We start from the raw sequence: 20,204 nt of genomic DNA on the forward strand, positions 1-20,204 counted from the left end.
TTGTGAATCACCTCGAAGGAAACGGTCTATTGACACACAGTCAACATGGATTTAGAAAACAGGCTTTTGACACTGTACCACACAAGCGGCTTGTGGTGAAACTGTGTGCTTATGGAATATCGTCTCAGTTATGTGAATGGATTCGCGATTTCCTGTCAGAGAGGTCACAGTTCGCAGTAATTGACGGAATGTCATCGAGTAAAAAAGAAGTGATTTCTGGCGTTCCCCAAGGTAGTGTTATAGGCCCTTTGCTGTTTCTTATCTCTATAAACGATTTGGGAGACTATCTGAGCAGCCGTCTTAGGTTGTTTGCGGATGACGCTGTCGTTTATAGACTAATAAAATCATCAGAAGATCCAAAAAATTGCAAGACGATTTAGAAAATATATCTGTATGGTGCGAAAATTGGCAATTTGCCATAAATAACGAGTAGTTTGAGGTCATCCACGTGAGTGCTAAAAGGAATCCTTTAAACTTCGGTTACACGATAAATAAATCAAATCTAAATGCAGTAAATGCAACTAAATAATGAGGAATTACAATTACGAACAACTTAAATTGGAAGGAGGACATAAAAAAATGTTGTGGGGAAGGCTAACCAATGACAGCTTTTATTGGCAGGACACCTAGAAAATGTAACAGGTCTACTAAGGAGACTGCCTACACTACGCTTGTCTGTCCTCCATTTCGAATGCTGCTGCGTGGTGTGGCATCCTTAATAGATAGAATTGGCGGATTACATAGAAAAAGCTAAAAGAAGGGAAGCACGTTTTGTATTATTGCGAAATAGGGAAGAGAGTGTTATTGAAATGATACAGGATTTAGGGTGGACATCATTAAAAGAAAAGCGTTTTTCGGTGCGGCGGAATTTTCTCACGGAATTCAAATCACCAATTTTATCCTCAGAATGCGAAAATATTTTGTTGATACCGATCTACGGAGGGAGAAACGATCACCATGATAAAATAAGGGAAATCAGAGCTCGTACGGAAAGATATAGGCATTCGTTCTTTCCGCGCGCTACACGAGATTGGAATAATAGAGAATTGTGAAGGTGGTTCGATGAACCTTCTGCCAGGCACTTTAATGTGAATTGCAGAGTATCCATGTACACGTAGCTGTAGATTGTCCGTACATCGCTTTTTCACTAAACCTGGTATTTCCACTAGAAATTGGAGGCTTTACATTACTCCTGGCGTTACACCGTGCTGGAATCTTATATTTGTACCAGGGAAGATGTGTGGAATGTATCGGAAACACTGCTAAAGCTTTTTTTTGGTGAAACTTCTAGATGCCTGTTGAATTCCTGTAGTGTGAAGGTTTTATGCACGAGAACATAGTTTTTCACAAATGTCACCAGCTCTAAGAAATACAAAATTTGAATAACATAGTTTACAAAGTGGTGTTCTTTGTATACCGGGTTTACGTTCGTGAAGCATAACTGTATATGGTTTACAAAACAGGTGAATACATCTAGAGAATGCTAAATCGGTAGAACCTGGTGTTGTTAATTCAGTTCCAACATTATTGCATAGTAACACCGGTATTCTTGCTGTTTTTTTATAATTTCTTTTTAATTTTTTTACCTGATAGCTTTGAGAGATGGTTTGGCTACTGACTAACAGCGTCGCTACAGTGAGATCATCAGATTAGGCATTTAGTTTTCACCTTACATTTGGCCTTGGATGGGCTGCCCGCAACTTCAGTACAGTAGAGTTCACATAGCTTAGCAGGCATGGGGCACGTAACACCCAGAAAGAGACAGAAAATACAAGGCGTTCCATTTACGACGCGAGCACAGTTTCTCACGCAGCGCAGGAGCCGGTACCAGGGAGCCAGCGGCACGCTCCGAGAGCCGCATTATCTCTGACCCGCTCCTCGACCTGCTGCAGGACTTACGAACGTCCTTGGAAACAAGTGCTACACAATTGATGTGCCATTTAGCTAAAGCCCTATTACAAGTCACGAATAAGACGTAAATAAATTAAAAAAGAGTTCAAATGGCTCTAAGCACTATGGGACTTAACATCTGAAGTCATCAGTCCCCTAGACTTAGAACTACTTAATCTTAACTAACCTAAGTACATCACACACATCCATGCCCGAGGCAGGATTCGAGCCTGCGACCGCAGCAGCAGCGCGGTTCCGGACTGAAGCTCCTAGAACCGCTCGGCCACCGCGGCCGGCAAATAAATTTAATACTGTAAGGGTGGCCACTAGGCTTTACTACCTAGAAAGGAAAGTATTACCAGAATGACTGACAATTGTGTAGTTAGGGAGCGTGGGATAAGCACGAGAGTGCTCCTGCTGTCATAGGAAGTCGCACCCCAGACCACAACTGCAGGTGTAGGTCCAGTGTGTCTAGCAGGCAGACAGGTTTGTTACAGGTCCTCAACTGGCCTCCTTCTAAGCAATACACGGATAGCATTTGCACCGAGGCAGAACCGGCTTTCACCAGAGAATGCAAATCTCCACCCTGCCCTCCAATGAGCTCTCGCTAGACACCACAGAGGTCGCAGTTGGCGGTAGATTGGGGTCAGTAGAATGCACGCTACAAGGTTTCTGGCTCGGAACTGTCCTTGAAGTAACCGATTTTTAGCAAGGCGGCCTTGACTAGTATCCACTCAATTCTGTATACCATTAAAAAGTACACATGACAGTGCTCCTGGTATAACTTATAGCTTATTGCGCATAAATTATCAATGAGATTTCCTCTGTTATAGAAAAATTGTAACAGATAACTCATAAATCGATGTATTACAGCAAAATCGTAGTGTACATTGCCAGTGGATGTAAATTACTAGATTCAAATTTGGATTTTAACACCAGAAGCTAACAGTGTATACATAACATAACTTGATAGGGGCGTCAGTTACTGGAACTTATGACTGTATACTACACCAGAGGCTGATAGTTTATGTGTCCTAATCTGGCAATGGATGTCAGTTATCGGTTGTAAAATATTACCCCATCAAAAAAATGGTAACGAATTGTTCTGCAGATTACCTTTGTTACACGAAATTATAACTAATAGCCCCATACATTACTGTTGTTACACATTACTGCAAAATAAAATTCTACATGCATTTAGCAAGGAGGGAGAGGGACCGCATGTGTACGACAGAAAAGAGGCTGACTAAGCGTCTTGCGTATTGGAACACTTGAACAAATCCTGCTGGCACTGGAAAATCTCAACTGGCTGAATATCGTTTGTTTGTTTCTTTTGGCCTCTAGGGTTTGTAGTCTAATTAGCCATCAAGATCACTTGTTTGCGTAGAATAGATGGTTGTACAGAGAAAATACATACATGCATATTTACAGAATTGGAAGCTCAAGCTATCAATTTTTTTCTACAGTAAATATTTAACAAATAGTATGGTAAGTAATCCAGACACAGTTATGTTAGCAATTCACGCTAATCGCTTTGTCTTGTTGGAACAAGTCGCAACATGTGGGAACAATTGTCAGCTGGCTCAGTCAGTCATGCAAGGGGCAATCTATGACAATTACATGTAGCAGTGGTAATGTATGAGACAATTTATTACAATTCTGTTTGATGCTTGGGATAACATTTGTGATCCAGTCGCTGACACTCACTGTCAGGGTATGCTACATACACTGTCAGCCAATGGTATTAGAAAACGGTTGTAAATTTTTGTGGACGGCAATCATACCGGTACGGCGGCGGCCATATTGTCGCGTCTGCCTAGAAACGTGTGGGTACGCATTTGCTTTCCTGTCATGTGTATATCCTGCAGTGTCGGTACGATTGCCCTCTTCTGTGACTGAATGGTGCTGAAATTTGTTGCGAACATCTGGATCTACTTGCATTTTCAGGAGCCCTTGCATACGATTACACTGGATCGTTGCGAACTAAATTCGATACTTGCACTTGTGTTTGGGGAGACTGATGTGTTCAAAAGGTTTGAGTGACGATCACATTAGAGAAATACTGCTAAATGAAGACTCAGCTGCGAAAACTGGTAGTGATTTCGAAGAACACGAAGACTGCAACGTATTACCAAGAAAAGGTGAAGATTGATCGAGTGACGTTGAAATTATTCACGGAGGGGACCTTCGCAGCCGAGAAAGATGGAAAACTTCCGGAAAAGTGAGTACAGATAGCTGACACAAGACGTATCTACACTTCAGAATTGCGCTTTTCCTAACGAAGTGAATCCTTATTATGGACTAAGAGAGGAACCTAGTGAAAGTGAATATTTTGAGCTTCTACTGGGCAGGCAATTGGTGGTATATGTTGCCAGTGAAACTAACACTTTTATAAACTAGTGAATGAACGATGTCAAGGACCTTCCAGAGGAATCCAGTGGACAGTTACAAGTGCAGACGAGAGGTATCAGTTTTTAGCAGTCTGCATACTGGTGGCTAGACCCATTGACTGAAACCCCATTTTTTTCGAAAGTAATGTATAAGTACAGACTTCTGATACGTCTTACAATGTGACATTTTAGTGATGTAGGCGTTTTGGGAGACGCTGAGAAGGCGAATAGGCTTTGTAAAATATATTGTGGATTTGTTGGCAGTGAAATTCAATTCAAATCTAAATCAAATCAGAGATTTCTGCATTGCGAAGTATCTAATACTGGGAAAAGTAGACTTGCTTTCATATAATATATACCAATCAAAGGGCACAGGTTTGGAATCAAATTGTTTATATTGTGTAATCTTGAAACTAGATTTATTTTAGACGTTATAATGATAATGTATACAGGAAGAGGAACAGAACTGAAGATACTTGTGACGTGGCGCTATTATAACTTCTCTGTTGAAACCTTACCTCAACAAAAATTTACGCTTCCATGTATTACTTATTAAGCAATCAAATACAATAAAATGAGTTGATAACAAAATTGTAATTCATTAGTTTTTTTATTTCAAAAGCCGATGTAACTCAACAATCCCGAAGTACCTCAGTCCGGAGAGCCATGTGTACAAAATCTTAGACTTCAAAGGGTTAAGATCCAGTAGATGATATCTACTGTGAGGTTATGGTGCATATACATTGTCAGCTTAACGTACTGGAATACTATCTGAGATACTGTAGCTGATACCCAATGATGATGTATGGGGCGATTTGTTACAATAATGCTGTAACATGCAGTTTGATGGAATGATCTGCAACAATGTTGATGTTTGGGGCAAAGCGTCATGCAGTCTCTACCATGCAATAGCGTAAGTTAGCTGTATCAATGGAACACGAAACATGTAAAAACATTTTGTACTTAAATATGAAGTTAATTGTCTAGCAGGGTGTCCCTATAATATTTGGATGTCTTGGAAACATAGGTGAAATTGTCTCGTTGACCTTATTTCTTACCTATACTAACCTGTATTACTAATGGCCAGTATGTCATTTTATCGAAGTTTCGTGTAGTTTCCGCTGTGTGACAGTATACATTATCATCATCAGAAGAAGACGAGAAAAATTTTGTATAGTGAAGAGAAGTTAATACATAGCGTGGGGGTCACCATAATGTTTGGCAAGCTTCGATATCTGTGGTATAGGAACTGAGGCGAGTTTTTGACGAATAATATTCGCAATTTAGATGTGGAAATAACGTTGTTTACTTTAGTACAAAGCTCGAATTTTTCTCCTTGTGTGGAATCTTGCCCATCTTTGTCTTTGATCATTTTACAATTTACATTTCATGTTTGGAGCATCACAAACTATCGTTGTGTGTTAAGAAATACGTAGTTCAAGTGATGTAATGGATTAAACAGTTCACCAAAATTCATAGTAATTTTTTTAGTACAATTTGTTGTGTTGAAGTGTCGCAAAAATGTAACATAAATGGATAAACATGGTGCTATAGGAATGTTCAATACCAAAAAGTACTAAAAATTTGTATCAGCCAGTCAGTAACAAAGATTATTTTTTTCTAGTGTATAACAGCAGGCATTTTCTTATTCCTTTCTAAAATGGTGCTTGATGCGGTGAAACATCACCGAAAAACTTTAAAAATGCCAATTGTACAAAGTGTGATCTATGTACCACATAGACCCAAGTAGGCCTTAGATCGTAATGCCAATATCATTATCTGTTTTGACAAATATTACAGGCAAGGATATAGTATTATGGCACTTAGTTTGGTAGCAATCATGTTTCAGTTGTCAAATGTAACTTATGTTTTAATTGCACTCTTCCATTGGCTAACAGTGATAGAACAGTAATTCAGACTTCCTATTCACTGCTTGCCTGTTCAGAATCATTTTAAGCAACGTGTGTTTCGTACCGTTACACACTTGATCAGGTTCGTTTTTGTGCAGATTCTCATTTAGGTCTAAAATAATGTGTCCACTTAGCACATTATTTTTAGCAACATATGTTTTGTACTCCAATAGAACAATTTATTCACGGAAATTGCATAGCGTTTGAGATTTCACATCATGTTTTAGTCATGAATTTTGACACATATTTTAGACATGGAATTAACATTGTGACCCTTGGCATAACCATTGGAGTGTGTGTTTGTGTGTGTGTGTGTGTGTGTGTGTGTGTGTGGTGTGTGCGCGCGTCTGTGTGAATGCAAATGCATGCTTATACATTTTGATAAATAATACAGACAGTTTGGAAGTGGAAGTAATTAACTTGGGGGCTCCAGTGTGCCTTAAAGTAAGTGTGGTAGAGAGATCCAGATAAGTTCATTGACAAGTGCTGCTTTGCATGCAAGTTAGATTACAAGTTATACAAATATTATCACTATCTTTACATATTTTTATAAATCATCAAACATATTTTGACATGGCACGAAATTCAGATCGTTCAGATATTTTTGAACATGTTGAAAAATTCAGATTGTTCAGATACTGTTGAACATGGTACAAAATTCAGATAGTTAGATGGCTATTTACTCAAAACGCAGATTGTTCAGGTAATTTTTACCATGGCGGAAAGTTCAGATCATTCAGATATTTTTGAACAACAGGCCATGTTGGATTCTAGCTCCACTGTACTCAGGAAGTATAACTGAACCGGTTCCACCATGTCGCATTTTTTAAAAATTTTCCCCACTGCCCTTTTACGTTTTTAAATTTCCCGTCTCCAACATTTTGAGTTTTTGAATTTCTAACCGGAGCCATCTTGCATTTTAAATTGCCCGCTATCACGATGTTGTGTTTTACAGTATCCCAGCACTGCTGTTTTCGAGTTTTTGCGACTGTACTCCCACATAGGGGCGACCATTTTAACTTGTGCCAAGGCAGCACATCCATTCTATTAATTGTATTTTACAGTATGTGCATCATGGAGATGTTGGACCGGAAATTTTCTTCATGCTATGCTTTTTGGGATACCTGAACTCGAAGAATAGTTGACGTTGGCGTTCTGAAAACCGTTATCAGTTACATAAAGAACCTTTGAATGTTGTGAAAACAGAACTGTTGTGCGCTTTTAGAAATGAAATGTTGGACATCTTTTTCTAGTAAACCATAACTTTTGATATATATGTGAATAATATACATCAAGACCTTGGATCAAAACTATGAACTAAAAAGTAGACCAGCAGTTATTTAATGCATTACAACGCAAGAGCGTATAACGCGAATGTACCTGCTGGCGTAATACGAGATCCTTTTGATGATAGCAACTGACCTAAGAGCATTTTTTGTGAGCTTGGTAAACGCAATCACGCTCCATCAGAAAAAACAGCGTGTTAAGAGCAACGTTTCCATCATGGATGAATTTCAACAGTGTGTTGTATTAATGACGTCTAGCGACAGCATCTGTCTTGATCAGACTATGTGCTACAGTTACCTTGTAAGGTTTTAGTTCGAGTTTGTCTACAGATCTTTTAACAGACGATCCTGATTCACTAGTCTGAATTGCCAAATGGTTCAGCAATTGACGCCACCTGCAAATGGACACGACGTGTGCTGCGATCAGAACCTGAATACCGTGCACTGATTTTTATGTGCAACGCTTGAGCAGTGCTTCCTACGTGAACACCGTGCATTTGATGGCAGCGCCAGATTGTTCTGTCTTTGTCGCAGGTGACGCGTCTGGGTCACCATCTACTTGGAGCACAGAGTCTACTAGCAACACTCTCTCAACATCATTTACTTACACGAAATGCTTACATTATCGCTTGCTCTTGTGCACCATGTGTTGAAAATTATCTGGACATCTACACTCCTGGAAATGGAAAAAAGAACACATTGACACCGGTGTGTCAGACCCACCATACTTGCTCCGGACACTGCGAGAGGGCTGTACAAGCAATGATCACACGCACGGCACAGCGGACACACCAGGAACCGCGGTGTTGGCCGTCGAATGGCGTTAGCTGCGCAGCATTTGTGCACCGCCGCCGTCAGTGTCAGCCAGTTTGCCGTGGCATACGGAGCTCCATCGCAGTCTTTAACACTGGTAGCATGACGCGACAGCGTGGACGTGAACCGTATGTGCAGTTGACGGACTTTGAGCGAGGGCGTATAGTGGGCATGCGGGAGGCCGGGTGGACGTACCGCCGAATTGCTCAACATGTGGGGCGTGAGGTCTCCACAGTACATCGATGTTGTCGCCAGTGGTCGGCGGAAGGTGCACGTGCCCGTCGACCTGGGACCGGACCGCAGCGACGCACGGATGCACGCCAAGACCGTAGGATCCTACGCAGTGCCGTAGGGGACCGCACCGCCACTTCCCAGCAAATTAGGGACACTGTTGCTCCTGGGGTATCGGCGAGGACCATTCGCAACCGTCTCCATGAAGCTGGGCTACGGTCCCGCACACCGTTAGGCCGTCTTCCGCTCACGCCCCAACATCGTGCAGCCTGCCTCCAGTGGTGTCGCGACAGGCGTGAATGGAGGGACGAATGGAGACGTGTCGTCTTCAGCGATGAGAGTCGCTTCTGCCTTGGTGCCAATGATGGTCGTATGCGTGTTTGGCGCCGTGCAGGTGAGCGCCACAATCAGGACTGCATACGACCGAGGCACACAGGGCCAACACCCGGCATCATGGTGTGGGGAGCGATCTCCTACACTGGCCGTACACCACTGGTGATCGTCGAGGGGACACTGAATAGTGCACGGTACATCCAAACCGTCATCGAACCCATCGTTCTACCATTCCTAGACCGGCAAGGGAACTTGCTGTTCCAACAGGACAATGCACGTCCGCATGTATCCCGTGCCACCCAACGTGCTCTAGAAGGTGTAAGTCAACTACCCTGGCCAGCAAGATCTCCGGATCTGTCCCCCATTGAGCATGTTTGGGACTGGATGAAGCGTCGTCTCACGCGGTCTGCACGTCCAGCACGAACGCTGGTCCAACTGAGGCGCCAGGTGGAAATGGCATGGCAAGCCGTTCCACAGGACTACATCCAGCATCTCTACGATCGTCTCCATGGGAGAATAGCAGCCTGCATTGCTGCGAAAGGTGGATATACACTGTACTAGTGCCGAAATTGTGCATGCTCTGTTGCCTGTGTCTATGTGCCTGTGGTTCTGTCAGTGTGATCATGTGATGTATCTGACCCCAGGAATGTGTCAATAAAGTTTCCCCTTCCTGGGACAATGAATTCACGGTGTTCTTATTTCAATTTCCATGAGTGTATTAATGGATGTTAAGATGGGGTGTGTGCTATTTTCACCAATTTGCTTGAACTGTGAATGGCAGCCCATTCTTCCTCAATATCCAAGACCAGAGTAGGTAGCGATGTTGGACAGTGGAGCCTGAAACGACGTCGATATTCTAATTTTTCCCAGAGATGTTCCTGTTGGTTCAAGTAAGGGGCTCTAGACAGGTCATTCTGTTTCAGGAATGTTATTATCCTCAAACCAATCCTCACGGGTGATGCTTTATGACAGGGTGCATTATCATGCCAATACAATCAATATCTCCGAACTGTTGTCTTCCTGCATGCAGGCATAATGCTGTAAAATATTTCACTGTTGTTCCACATTAAGCGGTTTCTTAAGCGCTCCATTTAGTTTCACTGTACAGTGGCATCGCCAACTCGAGCACTGCTTAGCATTGACTACAAACGGTTCAAATGGTTCTGAGCACTATAGGACCTAACATCTGAGGCCATCAGTCCCCTAGAACTTAGAACTACTTAAACCTAACTAACCTAAGGACAGGACACACATCCATGCCCGAGGCAGGATTCGAACCTGCGACCATAGCGGTCGCGCGGTTCCACACTGAAGCGCCTGGAACCGCGCGGCCACAGCGGACGGCTCATTGACTACTGAAATATGTGGCTTATGAGGAGCTGTTTGATAACTGTACGCAATTCCTTTTAGGTTTCCTAAGGCCAGTTATTGTGCTAGATGGACTGCTGGTAGCACTTTGATACTCACGAGTGATTCCTTACGCTAATTTAATTTTATTTTTTGCAGCAACCCTTCATAATACTCGGCGGTTCCTGCCCGTCAGTACATTAGGTCCGTCTGGTCTGTCTTAGCTGTGGATGTTCCTTCGCTTTCCCATTCCGCAATCATGTCACGAAGAGACGACTTGGCCAGCTTTGGGGGTGTTGAAATCTCTCCGATGGGTATGTTCCTCAGATGACAGCCATCGAATAGTCCACGCTCGAAGTCGACATGCTCAGCTGACCGACCCATTCTGCTGTCGTCACTTTTCTACTGACAACACAATACTCCCCGTATTCTCCCCATATTCTACACTACTGGACATTAAAATCACAACACCACGAAGATGACGTGTTACAGAAGCGAAATTTAACCGACAGGAACAAGAAGCTATGATATGCAAATGATTAGCTTTTCAGAGCATTCACAAAAGGTTGGCTCCGGTGGCGACACCTACAGCGTGCTGACATGAGGAAAGTTTCCAACCGATGTCTCATACACAAACAGCAGCTGACCGGCGTTGCCTGGTGAAACGTTGTTATGATGCGTCGTGTAAGAAGGAGAAATGCGGACCATCACGTTTCCGACTTTGATAACGGTCGGATTGTAGCCTATCGCGATTGCGGTTTATTGTATCGCGACATTGCTGCTAGCGTTGGTCGAGATCCAATGACTGTTGGCAGAATATGGCTTCAGGAGGATAATACGGAACGCCGTGCTGGATCCCAACGGCCTCGTATCACTAACAGTCGAGATGACAGGCATCTTATCCGCATGGCTGTAACTAATCGTGCAGCCACGTCTCGATCCCCGGTCAACAGATGGGGGCGTTTGCAAGACAACAACCACCTGCACGAACAGTTGGACGACGCTTGCAGCAGCATGGACTATCAGCTCGGAGACCATGGTTGCGGTTACCCTTGACGCTGCATCACAGACAGGAGCGCCTGTGATGGTGTACTCAACGACGAACCTGGGTGCACGAATGGCAAAACGTCATTTTTTCGGATGAACCCAGGTTCTGTTTACAGCACCGTGATGGTCGCATCCGTGTTTGGCGACATCGCGGTGAACGCACATTGGAAGCGTGTATTCGTCATCGCCATACTGGCGTTTCACCCTTCGTGATGGTATGGGGTGCCATTGGTTACACGTCTGGGTCACCTCTTGTTCGCATTGACGACACTTTGAACAGTGGACGTTACATTTCAGATGTGTTACGACCCGTGGCTCTACCCTTCGTTCGATCCCTGTGAAACCCTACATTTCAGCGGGATAATGCGCGACCGCATGTTGCAGGTCCTGCACGGGCCTTTCTGGATACAGAAAACGTTCGACTGCTGCCCTGGCCAGCACATTCTCCAGATCTCTCACCAATTGAAAACGTCCGGTCAATGGTGGCCGAGCAACTGGCTCGTCACAATACGCCAGTCACTACTCTTGATGAACTGTGGTATCGTGTTGAAGCTGCATGGGCAGCTGTACCTGCACACGCCATCCAAGCTCTGTTTGACTCAATGCCTAGGCGTATCAAGGCCATTATTACAGCCAGAGGTGGTTGTTCTGGGTACTGATTTCTGAGGATCTATGCACCCAAATTGCGTGAAAATGTAATCACATGGCAGTTCTAGTATAATATATTTGTTCAATGAATACCCGTTTATCATCTGCATTTCTTCTTGGTGTAGCAATGACCAGTAGTGTATTATACCAGTAAATCCATCTCCTGTGACATCTAGCGGTAAAGTCCGCGTTATATAGGGATGACTGGATATTTTTGATCAGAGATTGTGATACTGGTTGTGTTTCCTTTATGTTAGTCTTAATGAACACTAATCTTAAAACAGCTGTCTCCTTTTGTCCAACAACACGAAAATCAGTACTAAATATTTAGCAGAACCCTGAAGCTGAGCTGGAAGATGGATGTGTCTGGTGCATCATATGTATCTTCCTACAGCACACTCACCCTCTCATGCGATCACGACACAATTCCGCACGAGCTGGCGAACTTGGTAGGGACACGCTATGACTAATCTATAGGGTGCAATTTCCTCATTTCGTCTACAAATATACTTTCAGTATTTTTAATGTTTTTACACTCTGTCGTCTTCGACTGAACATTTTTTCATTGCTTCTGTCGCACTTACTCCTTGTACTTCATATGATGTTATTGTAGGCAATTTGTGTAATCGCTTGTTGGTAATAACTTAACAGGTTTCAACTTTTGTTTATATAAGCTCAAGCCACTTTACTTAACTCAACAGGTTTTACATTTAGTTTAACTGTCACACATTTGTCTTGATCCTAAATGCGACTGATTCATCAGACGTAGTGTGAGTTGATATCTCTCTTGATGGCTATACCCTGTCCAGCCTCTCGATGACACAAGTGCGGGTGCATTGTTATTATGTTTTATTTTTCATTGGTAGTGGCACTATTTTCCGTATTTTATTGTTACACTGATTACAACACTTGTTTTGGCAAGTCTTATATATTATATGGAAATAATGGCAGGAGTAGCAAACATAGTAGGAGCTGTAGCAGAAAACAGACTGTTTATTTGTTAAAAATCGAAAATAGAGAAAAATTAGTAGAATAAAACTCTAGAAAGTGAGAATAATGGACATGAGGAAATCAAGGAAGAGGAAGAGAGAGAGAGAGAGAGAGAGAGAAAGGGGAGATGGTGGATTGTGGAGAAGATGTGGGATGTAGGACATAAAGACAGAACAAAAAGACAATGCAAGTGATTAAAAAGGAAGAAAAGAAGCACAATTGGAATAATAAATGAGCGTTTCCCTCATTTCCTGAATGATAAATTTTTCGTACTTGTTAATTTACTGAGGATGACATTTCCCTGAAATGGAGCACAGCATTGAACTATGCACAGCATAGAGGATTGCTTGTTGTAGAGATGAACAGCAAAAACTGAGAAGGAATTTGAGAATGTTTCTGGTTTGTGGATGGGTACAGCTGTTATACAAAGAGAATTCTTTTGGTTGTGATTATAATGAGATAATACATTCTTGATTGGTGATGTAACACAAAACAAAAATGAAGAAGACAAAATGTATTATAATCACATAGTGTGGCTGATGGCATCAGTCCTTCTGAGTGCCTGAACAACTTGTATGTATTAACAATAGCAACAGAAACGCGATGCTTTGTAAAGTGAAAAAGTGTAAGGTACAAATGAAATACTAAGAAACGTGTATTATGTTTGTATCAGCGTTTCAACAACACATGAGAATGCTGTGTAAGAAGGTTATTTCAAAAGTATGACAAACTACGAATACGCTAGTACACCACAGAGTAAAAAGGGAAAGCAATTATTGTTTTTTGTTTAATTTACGCTAGTGTAGCCGCAGGTCACTCCAGGTAGAGGTACTGACGTAGCTATGCAACAGAAAGAAACACTGTTAGTCGGTCATGTACATGTCCACACATCGCTATAGTAGCATCAATCACCAAGCACAAGTCAAACATTCAGCAAAATGTGAATCGAGAGAGGGAGATAAAATCGTTAGCTCTTGTTACATGAAGCAACAAATATTACCTAAGATGTAATAACACATTTCAGAGGTCTGACAGTGGAGTTAAGAGCCTTTAACAAAGAGTTAAGTTAATGCAACCCAACGAGAAATGCTAACTACTGATAAAGAAGCTGGTCACATTCGGTCATAACGAATTGACCCTCATATTGTTACCGTCTGCCCATCTCCCCAAATATCACAGTCTCTAGCTCTGGATTCAGTTGGTCACTTGGATCGATAGTGTTCATAGTGAAGCACTCGATTCGATGATTATTACAGTGCAGTGACATCAATGTATTAAAAGTTCGAGCGCTTCTTGTGAACACGCTACTTTCCCTTTCTGAGATGACAAAATCCAAGTAATCGCAACCTGCCTATGACATCGCTAATAGGGAGACTGAGGGTCTTTCAAGATAAGTACATCTCGGGTGCTTATCGCACTAACATCATCATCACTACCGGGTGAGTGGGCTCTGCTCTTGATCATCAAAGCAGGCACTTCTGGATGCCAGAGCCTACATGTCTGGTGGGGTCAGAATCAGACAACTAGACGATTTCCGACACTGTGGCACGTCCCAATGGGTCATCACAAGTAATCGTCATCTTCTAGAGCGGACTTGAGTGTGCTCTAACAGCAACGGGGCACACTCTCACGCTACGACTTCGCCCACAGACTGGCAGAAAGCAGCCCACAAGACTTCAACGAAATTGCTTAGGTAGCGATTCTGTCAACTCTCTCAGCCTAGGTGTCAGTGGTCTCCACCAAGACGATGGCATGAGGCAGCAGCTGAAGCTGACAAAAAGACACTGAACTCTAAATCGTAATCAGTAAATGCTAACTTGATAGTCATGTTTTGTTGGCGCTGAAAGATGCTCTATGGGTCCATAACACCATCCTGACGACCTAGAGGATCATATATAAAAGCACAGAAAAAATTTAGAACAGAATAAAAGTAACCACTAAGTACGCCATGAAAACGCTGAAATATTCTTGTGTTTGTATAAAAAAAAAGAAAAAACAAAACAGTTGATTGCATAACAGGTATACCTGAAGCCAATAATTTTATTTACAAATACGGCTACAGTAAGAACTCCGAAACCAAGCGCTGAATATATTCACATAGCTTGTGACATACAGAGCGATATTTTGATCCGTTTGGAATGTCAAATAATGCATAGATAATGCTGAGTGAAACTGAAGTCATGCACAATCTTTTACATAAATTAATAGATACATGACTATCGCTACTTTTAGGCCACACATATATGACAAGTCAGAAGAACGTTAAAGGAATTAATCCATACACAAAACGATTTTATTTTAAAAGTTTCGTCAGAGGCGCATTGTCTGAACGAAGCACATTGGTTAGAAAACGCTGAAACTTTTCACTCGTGAATCAACCGAAAAATGATGGTAATAATGGAATCTCTTTACTCCCTCTTGTCTTGTCCAAGTAGCTCTAACTGGTGAATGAATTCGAGGGAATGTGCCATACTTTTACTTCTATGTGAACTTAGCACGTGCCTCTTCCGTAAACGGTACGCGATTGCCTATTCCAGGCACAGGCGGCTTCCAAAGGTCATTCATATAAACAAGAACGGTTTTTTAATTTTCAAGTAAACTATTGATGCAAAAAGAAACGCAAGAACGTGCTCGTTGCTCAAAGTTTTTGCAGGAAGTGTTTCTGCACGTGTCGAGACGCTATCCTGTGTATGTTGATAAGAACGGCCTCAAAATCTTATCAAATATCTTATTTTCTTTCGACATTCGCTTGAAAACTTTTATGTAGTTTTCAACACTAAGAGTAGAAGGTTCATTTCGTCTGTCCTAGGAGGCTCTTTCGCGTCGCCCAAGTCAAGCTCACGATGACATCCTGAATCCACGCACTCTTTGGGGATATGTGGCGGGCGAGAGTAATTACGCAATCTATTGATGAGCATATTTAATCTTAAGCATTTTTGGAGGATACTTATACATTTTATGCACTAGCATACTATCTAACCAGTTAAATATGGGTCGACGACAGCCTCTCCTTGCCCCCAGGATAGTGCTAAACTTCTCACTACCCCATAATCAATAATTAATGTTCTATACTAGCCAAACTTCTTTCAGAAGGATTCTAGGATTTGACCACTGGACTGAAATACACTATCTCATCAAAAGTATTTGGACATCAGTGTGCAACGCTCTAACTGATTGACCATTAGAAGACAGAAAAGGTAGACCTGCAAGTGTAAAAGGAGGCGGCGGGGGCTGCTGTGCTGTCGGTAGGGAAGCAGTAACATTAGACTGGGTTGCTCAGGTAGCACAGTGATACTGAGCGTGGGCTAGTCATTGGATGTCACCTAAGTAGCATTTCCATCAGGGACATTTCAGTGGTTTTAAAGCCGCCTAATGTTAATGTGATTATGATGCGGAAACAGGAAAGAACAAATGGAGCTAAATCAACACCAGGGCGACTTCATGTGTAAGTATTAACGGACAAGGACCTTCGGGCAATACGACGGGTCGTTGTTAAAAACCGCATGAAATCAGTGGAAGGAATCACTTGTAAGATCCAAAATTCTACCACCAGTCCAGATAGCACAATCGCTGTGTGTCTGGAACTGAAAAGGGTGGGGTACAATTGTCGAGCAGCTACGCATTTCTTTAGTCAGTGCAAAGCGACACTAGAATTGTTGTAAAGACTGACGCCTCTGGACAGTGGGTTACTGAAAACGAGAAATTTGGTGTGATGAGGCGCGCTGTACACTGTGGGAATCCGAAGAAAGGATTTCAATGTGGCGTCTGCCCGGAGAACGATACCTGCCATTATGTGTAGTGAAAACAGTGAAGTATGGGGGCGATTGTGTAACGGTATGGAGGTATGTTTCGTGGTGAGTGTGTGGTCATCTTATTGCACTTAAGAAAACGCTATGAGCACTGTATAATGTGCACAGCAGCGCAACGGTCCAAATGTGATGACTGCTTTTATAAGAATGACTGTGCACCTTATCGTAAAGCAGCGTTTGTAAGCCAATATTCTGTGGACAATATCGTTCCCCAAATGAACATGCTTGACAAGAATCCCTTTCAGAAGCCAGCTCAACGTCTTTGGGTTGAGTTAGTACGTCGACTACGCTTCTGACAGTAGGGACCTACATCACTTCTCTCCGGTTCACTTCTTCAGACATTGAGACGCGTTACTGAAAGTATCTCCAGCAGAGTTTGAGCCGTTACAAAGCGAAGAGTGGACAGCTCATATTACTGTCATCTATTAGGTGCATAAGACACTTTTCATCAGGTAGTGCATCGCTAACAGCTCATATACCACTTTATTTTGGCTCTAAACGGCTCGACGATAATATTCACAAAACCTTAGTAGGAACACAGCTCAAATTCAAAAGGTTAGAACACTATCAAAAACACGTCATTCAAATTTTCACAGAAAAAAATTGAAATCATTTGCGTTAATTAAAACTTACCGTGTTGGATTTGCTCCGAGAACCTTACCTCCAGATAATTAACAGCTCCTCGCTCTGAAACAAGATACCTCTTCGTTCACAGGAAGACAACAATGGCCTAGAAAATCGGAGAAGACTTAACAGAATTCCACGGCTGCACGCAGGAACTCACTTTCGTGTCTTTTTGAAAAGTAACTTCGTTGATCACAGAGGATCACTAACTCCTGACTTCAGTTGAGTACATCAAAACAGCGACTCTGCCCTACATGGATAACGAGTTGCTGCTTCAATCACCTGCCGATTGCAAGTCGACTCCTCCATATCTCATCCAGATAATTCCAAGAAATTATTTAGCTCTTTCAGCTAGCCACCCTTAGGAATAGAATTCCATTGGTATTTTTTGTCCCTCTTTACTGAAATTTCTCTAGAAGGTGCTGCTTCCTGGCAGTTTACTTCCATGAGGTGTTGGAAAAAGCCAACCATCATGGGACACTTACAGCACCCATTCAGAGCCTGACTGGTCGGACGACCCACTCGCTAACCATAGCCACAAACTGTATGATTGTGTGTGGATGCCGGCGATCACTTCATGCACGCTAGCTGGCTGTACTGACGCGGTGTAGGCTGGCTGGTAGCAGTCAGTATAAACGCATTCGTTCACATCCTGACTGATTCATTGACCCACTCAACAGCCACAGTAACGACTTGTCTGGCGTTATGTGGAGACCGGAGACTATCTGGCTGTACTGATGAGGTGTTGTTTGGCTTGTAACAGCCAGCACAATACATAAAGGCTCACCAGTACAAAAAAAATGGTTCAAATGAGCACTATGGGACGTAACGTCTATGGTCATCAGTCCCCTAGAACTTAGAACTACTTAAACCTAACTAACCTAAGGACATCACACACGTCCATGCCCGAGGCAGGATTCGAACCTGCGACCGAAGCAGTCGCGCGGCTCCGGACTGAGCGCCTAGAACCGCTAGACCACCGCGGCCGGCCTCACCAGTACAGCCGACAGACCTGGCCATAAGCCCATCAAAGCTACACAGGCTAGCAGGTCGGGCCTGACCTGACCTGCTTGGGAAGTGGGTCGGCGGATCAGTCCGCGTGTGTATCGGGACCATAAGAGGTAGAGGATCGCTGGTGGAACTGAAACACCTGAACTGTGAACCGCGTTGTGAGCTCATCGCCCATATACAAGTGAATAGGTCAACAGACCAGTCAACCCATGAATGAGGGGACATTCACTCACCCTTAAGACAGCTTAGTAACCTAAGACCATAGCTCAGTTACAGCTCGTCAAATTAAACACTTTTCAGCCGTCTAGTTTCCAAACTTGTTTTATTTGGCTACCAGTTTCAGCATTTTTCTACGCCATCTTCAGGTCCCTGACCAACCTGTAGGAAGATTCTACCTCGATTCTGATCAAAACAAGGGCCAGCAATAGTGGTTCAAATGGCTCTGAGCACTATGGGACTTAACTTCTGAGGTCATCAGTCCCCTAGAACTTAGAACTACTTAAACCTAACTAAGCTAAGGTCATCACACACATCCATGCCCGAGGCAGTACTCGAACCTGCGACCGTAACGGTCGCGCTGTTCCAGACTGTAGCGCCTAGAACAGCTCGGCCACTCCGGCCGGCCAGCGATATTGGTATTAGTAGAATTTTGCTGTAGCAATACTGTCTTTTTTTTTTTTTTTTTTTTAAAAAAAGAGAGGTGGTGTAGTAAAACGCCGAGACTGGTAGCCAAACAAAACAAGTTTGGAAACTAGACTGCTGGAAGGTGTTTAATTTGATATCCTGTATCGAATAGCCAAGTCCCGCAACCATCTCTAAAAAGATGGACATGCAGATAATCCAGTTAAGGAAATTGTGGAAAGATTGGGTCCATATAGATAAAAATCCACCTGCCGCTTCTAGCGAAATTGACCCTGACATCCACAGCAACGAACTGGACGAGCACACAGGAGCACACGGGAGCGGTCAGGAAATGGTAAGTCGTAAGAGAGGTGTGCACCGTGCGCCGTGCCCCGCAGGTGGACCGGTACGTGGGCGTGTCGCGGCCGCTGTCGTACGGCCGCATCCTGACGCGGCGGCGCGTGCGCGCGCTGATCGCCGCCACGTGGCTGCTGGCGCTGGCCATCAGCGTGGCGCAGCCGCTGGGCTGGCGCGAGGGCGACGCCTCCGGCGGCGGCAGCGGCAGCGGCAGCGGCAGCGGCGAGTGCCACGTCAACAAGCAGCTGGGCTACGTCATCTTCTCGGCGGCCGGCTCCTTCTACCTCCCCGCGCTCGTCATCCTGGCGCTGTACGCGCTCGTGTACCGCGCCGCCTCCCGCCACGAGGCCTTCCTGCAGGCCGGCCAGCGCACCACCCGCTCCGCCGTGACGCTGCGCGTCCACCTGGGCGCGCCCGGCTCGCGCAGGGGCACCCTCGCCGCCCACGACGCCGCCGACGGCAAGGTAGGCCGGCTGCCCTCCTCACTCATCATTTTAAATATGAACATTTCTTGTAATACCGCAAAGCAACCACGGTTATTCTTCGAGCGTTCATTCACTGATATGGATTTTGAGTTCATTCACTGATGCTGATTGACATTGGGGGTTGGTTCCCCTGACTTCAGAGTTGGAGTAAGCTCCTGCAAAGGGATGATACCTTTTTTTTCGGTACATACCCCATATGCTGCGTAATTATGCAGAACTAGCAAACCCGACAATGCTTCGCAATTTTGAAATATGTATGGAAAATGGATATAGCGCTACAACCTGATCTCCTTCTACCACCTTTCTCTGTCCATCATCTCCTTCCCCTTTCTCACTCCATTTCCTCATTCATCACTCTCCATCCATCTCCTCCTTCGCCTCTCTACGCCTAGAGAGCGTGTATACAGAGAGA

General features: G+C 43.7%; 1 protein-coding gene across 1 annotated transcript in view; it reads left to right on the forward strand.

The window, feature by feature from the left end:
• LOC124545542 (alpha-1A adrenergic receptor-like) overlaps nucleotides 1-19,894 on the forward strand; it is an 82,152-nt gene extending 62,258 nt beyond the window's left edge. The window contains exon 5 of the mRNA XM_047124511.1: nucleotides 19,349-19,894. Within this exon, the coding sequence (XP_046980467.1) occupies nucleotides 19,349-19,894 (546 nt within the window). The remainder of the gene's footprint in view (nucleotides 1-19,348) is intronic.
• Nucleotides 19,895-20,204: the final 310 nt, after the last annotated feature.

Source organism: Schistocerca americana, chromosome 1 (assembly GCF_021461395.2).
Source record: "Schistocerca americana isolate TAMUIC-IGC-003095 chromosome 1, iqSchAmer2.1, whole genome shotgun sequence".
Taxonomy (NCBI): domain Eukaryota; kingdom Metazoa; phylum Arthropoda; class Insecta; order Orthoptera; family Acrididae; genus Schistocerca; species Schistocerca americana.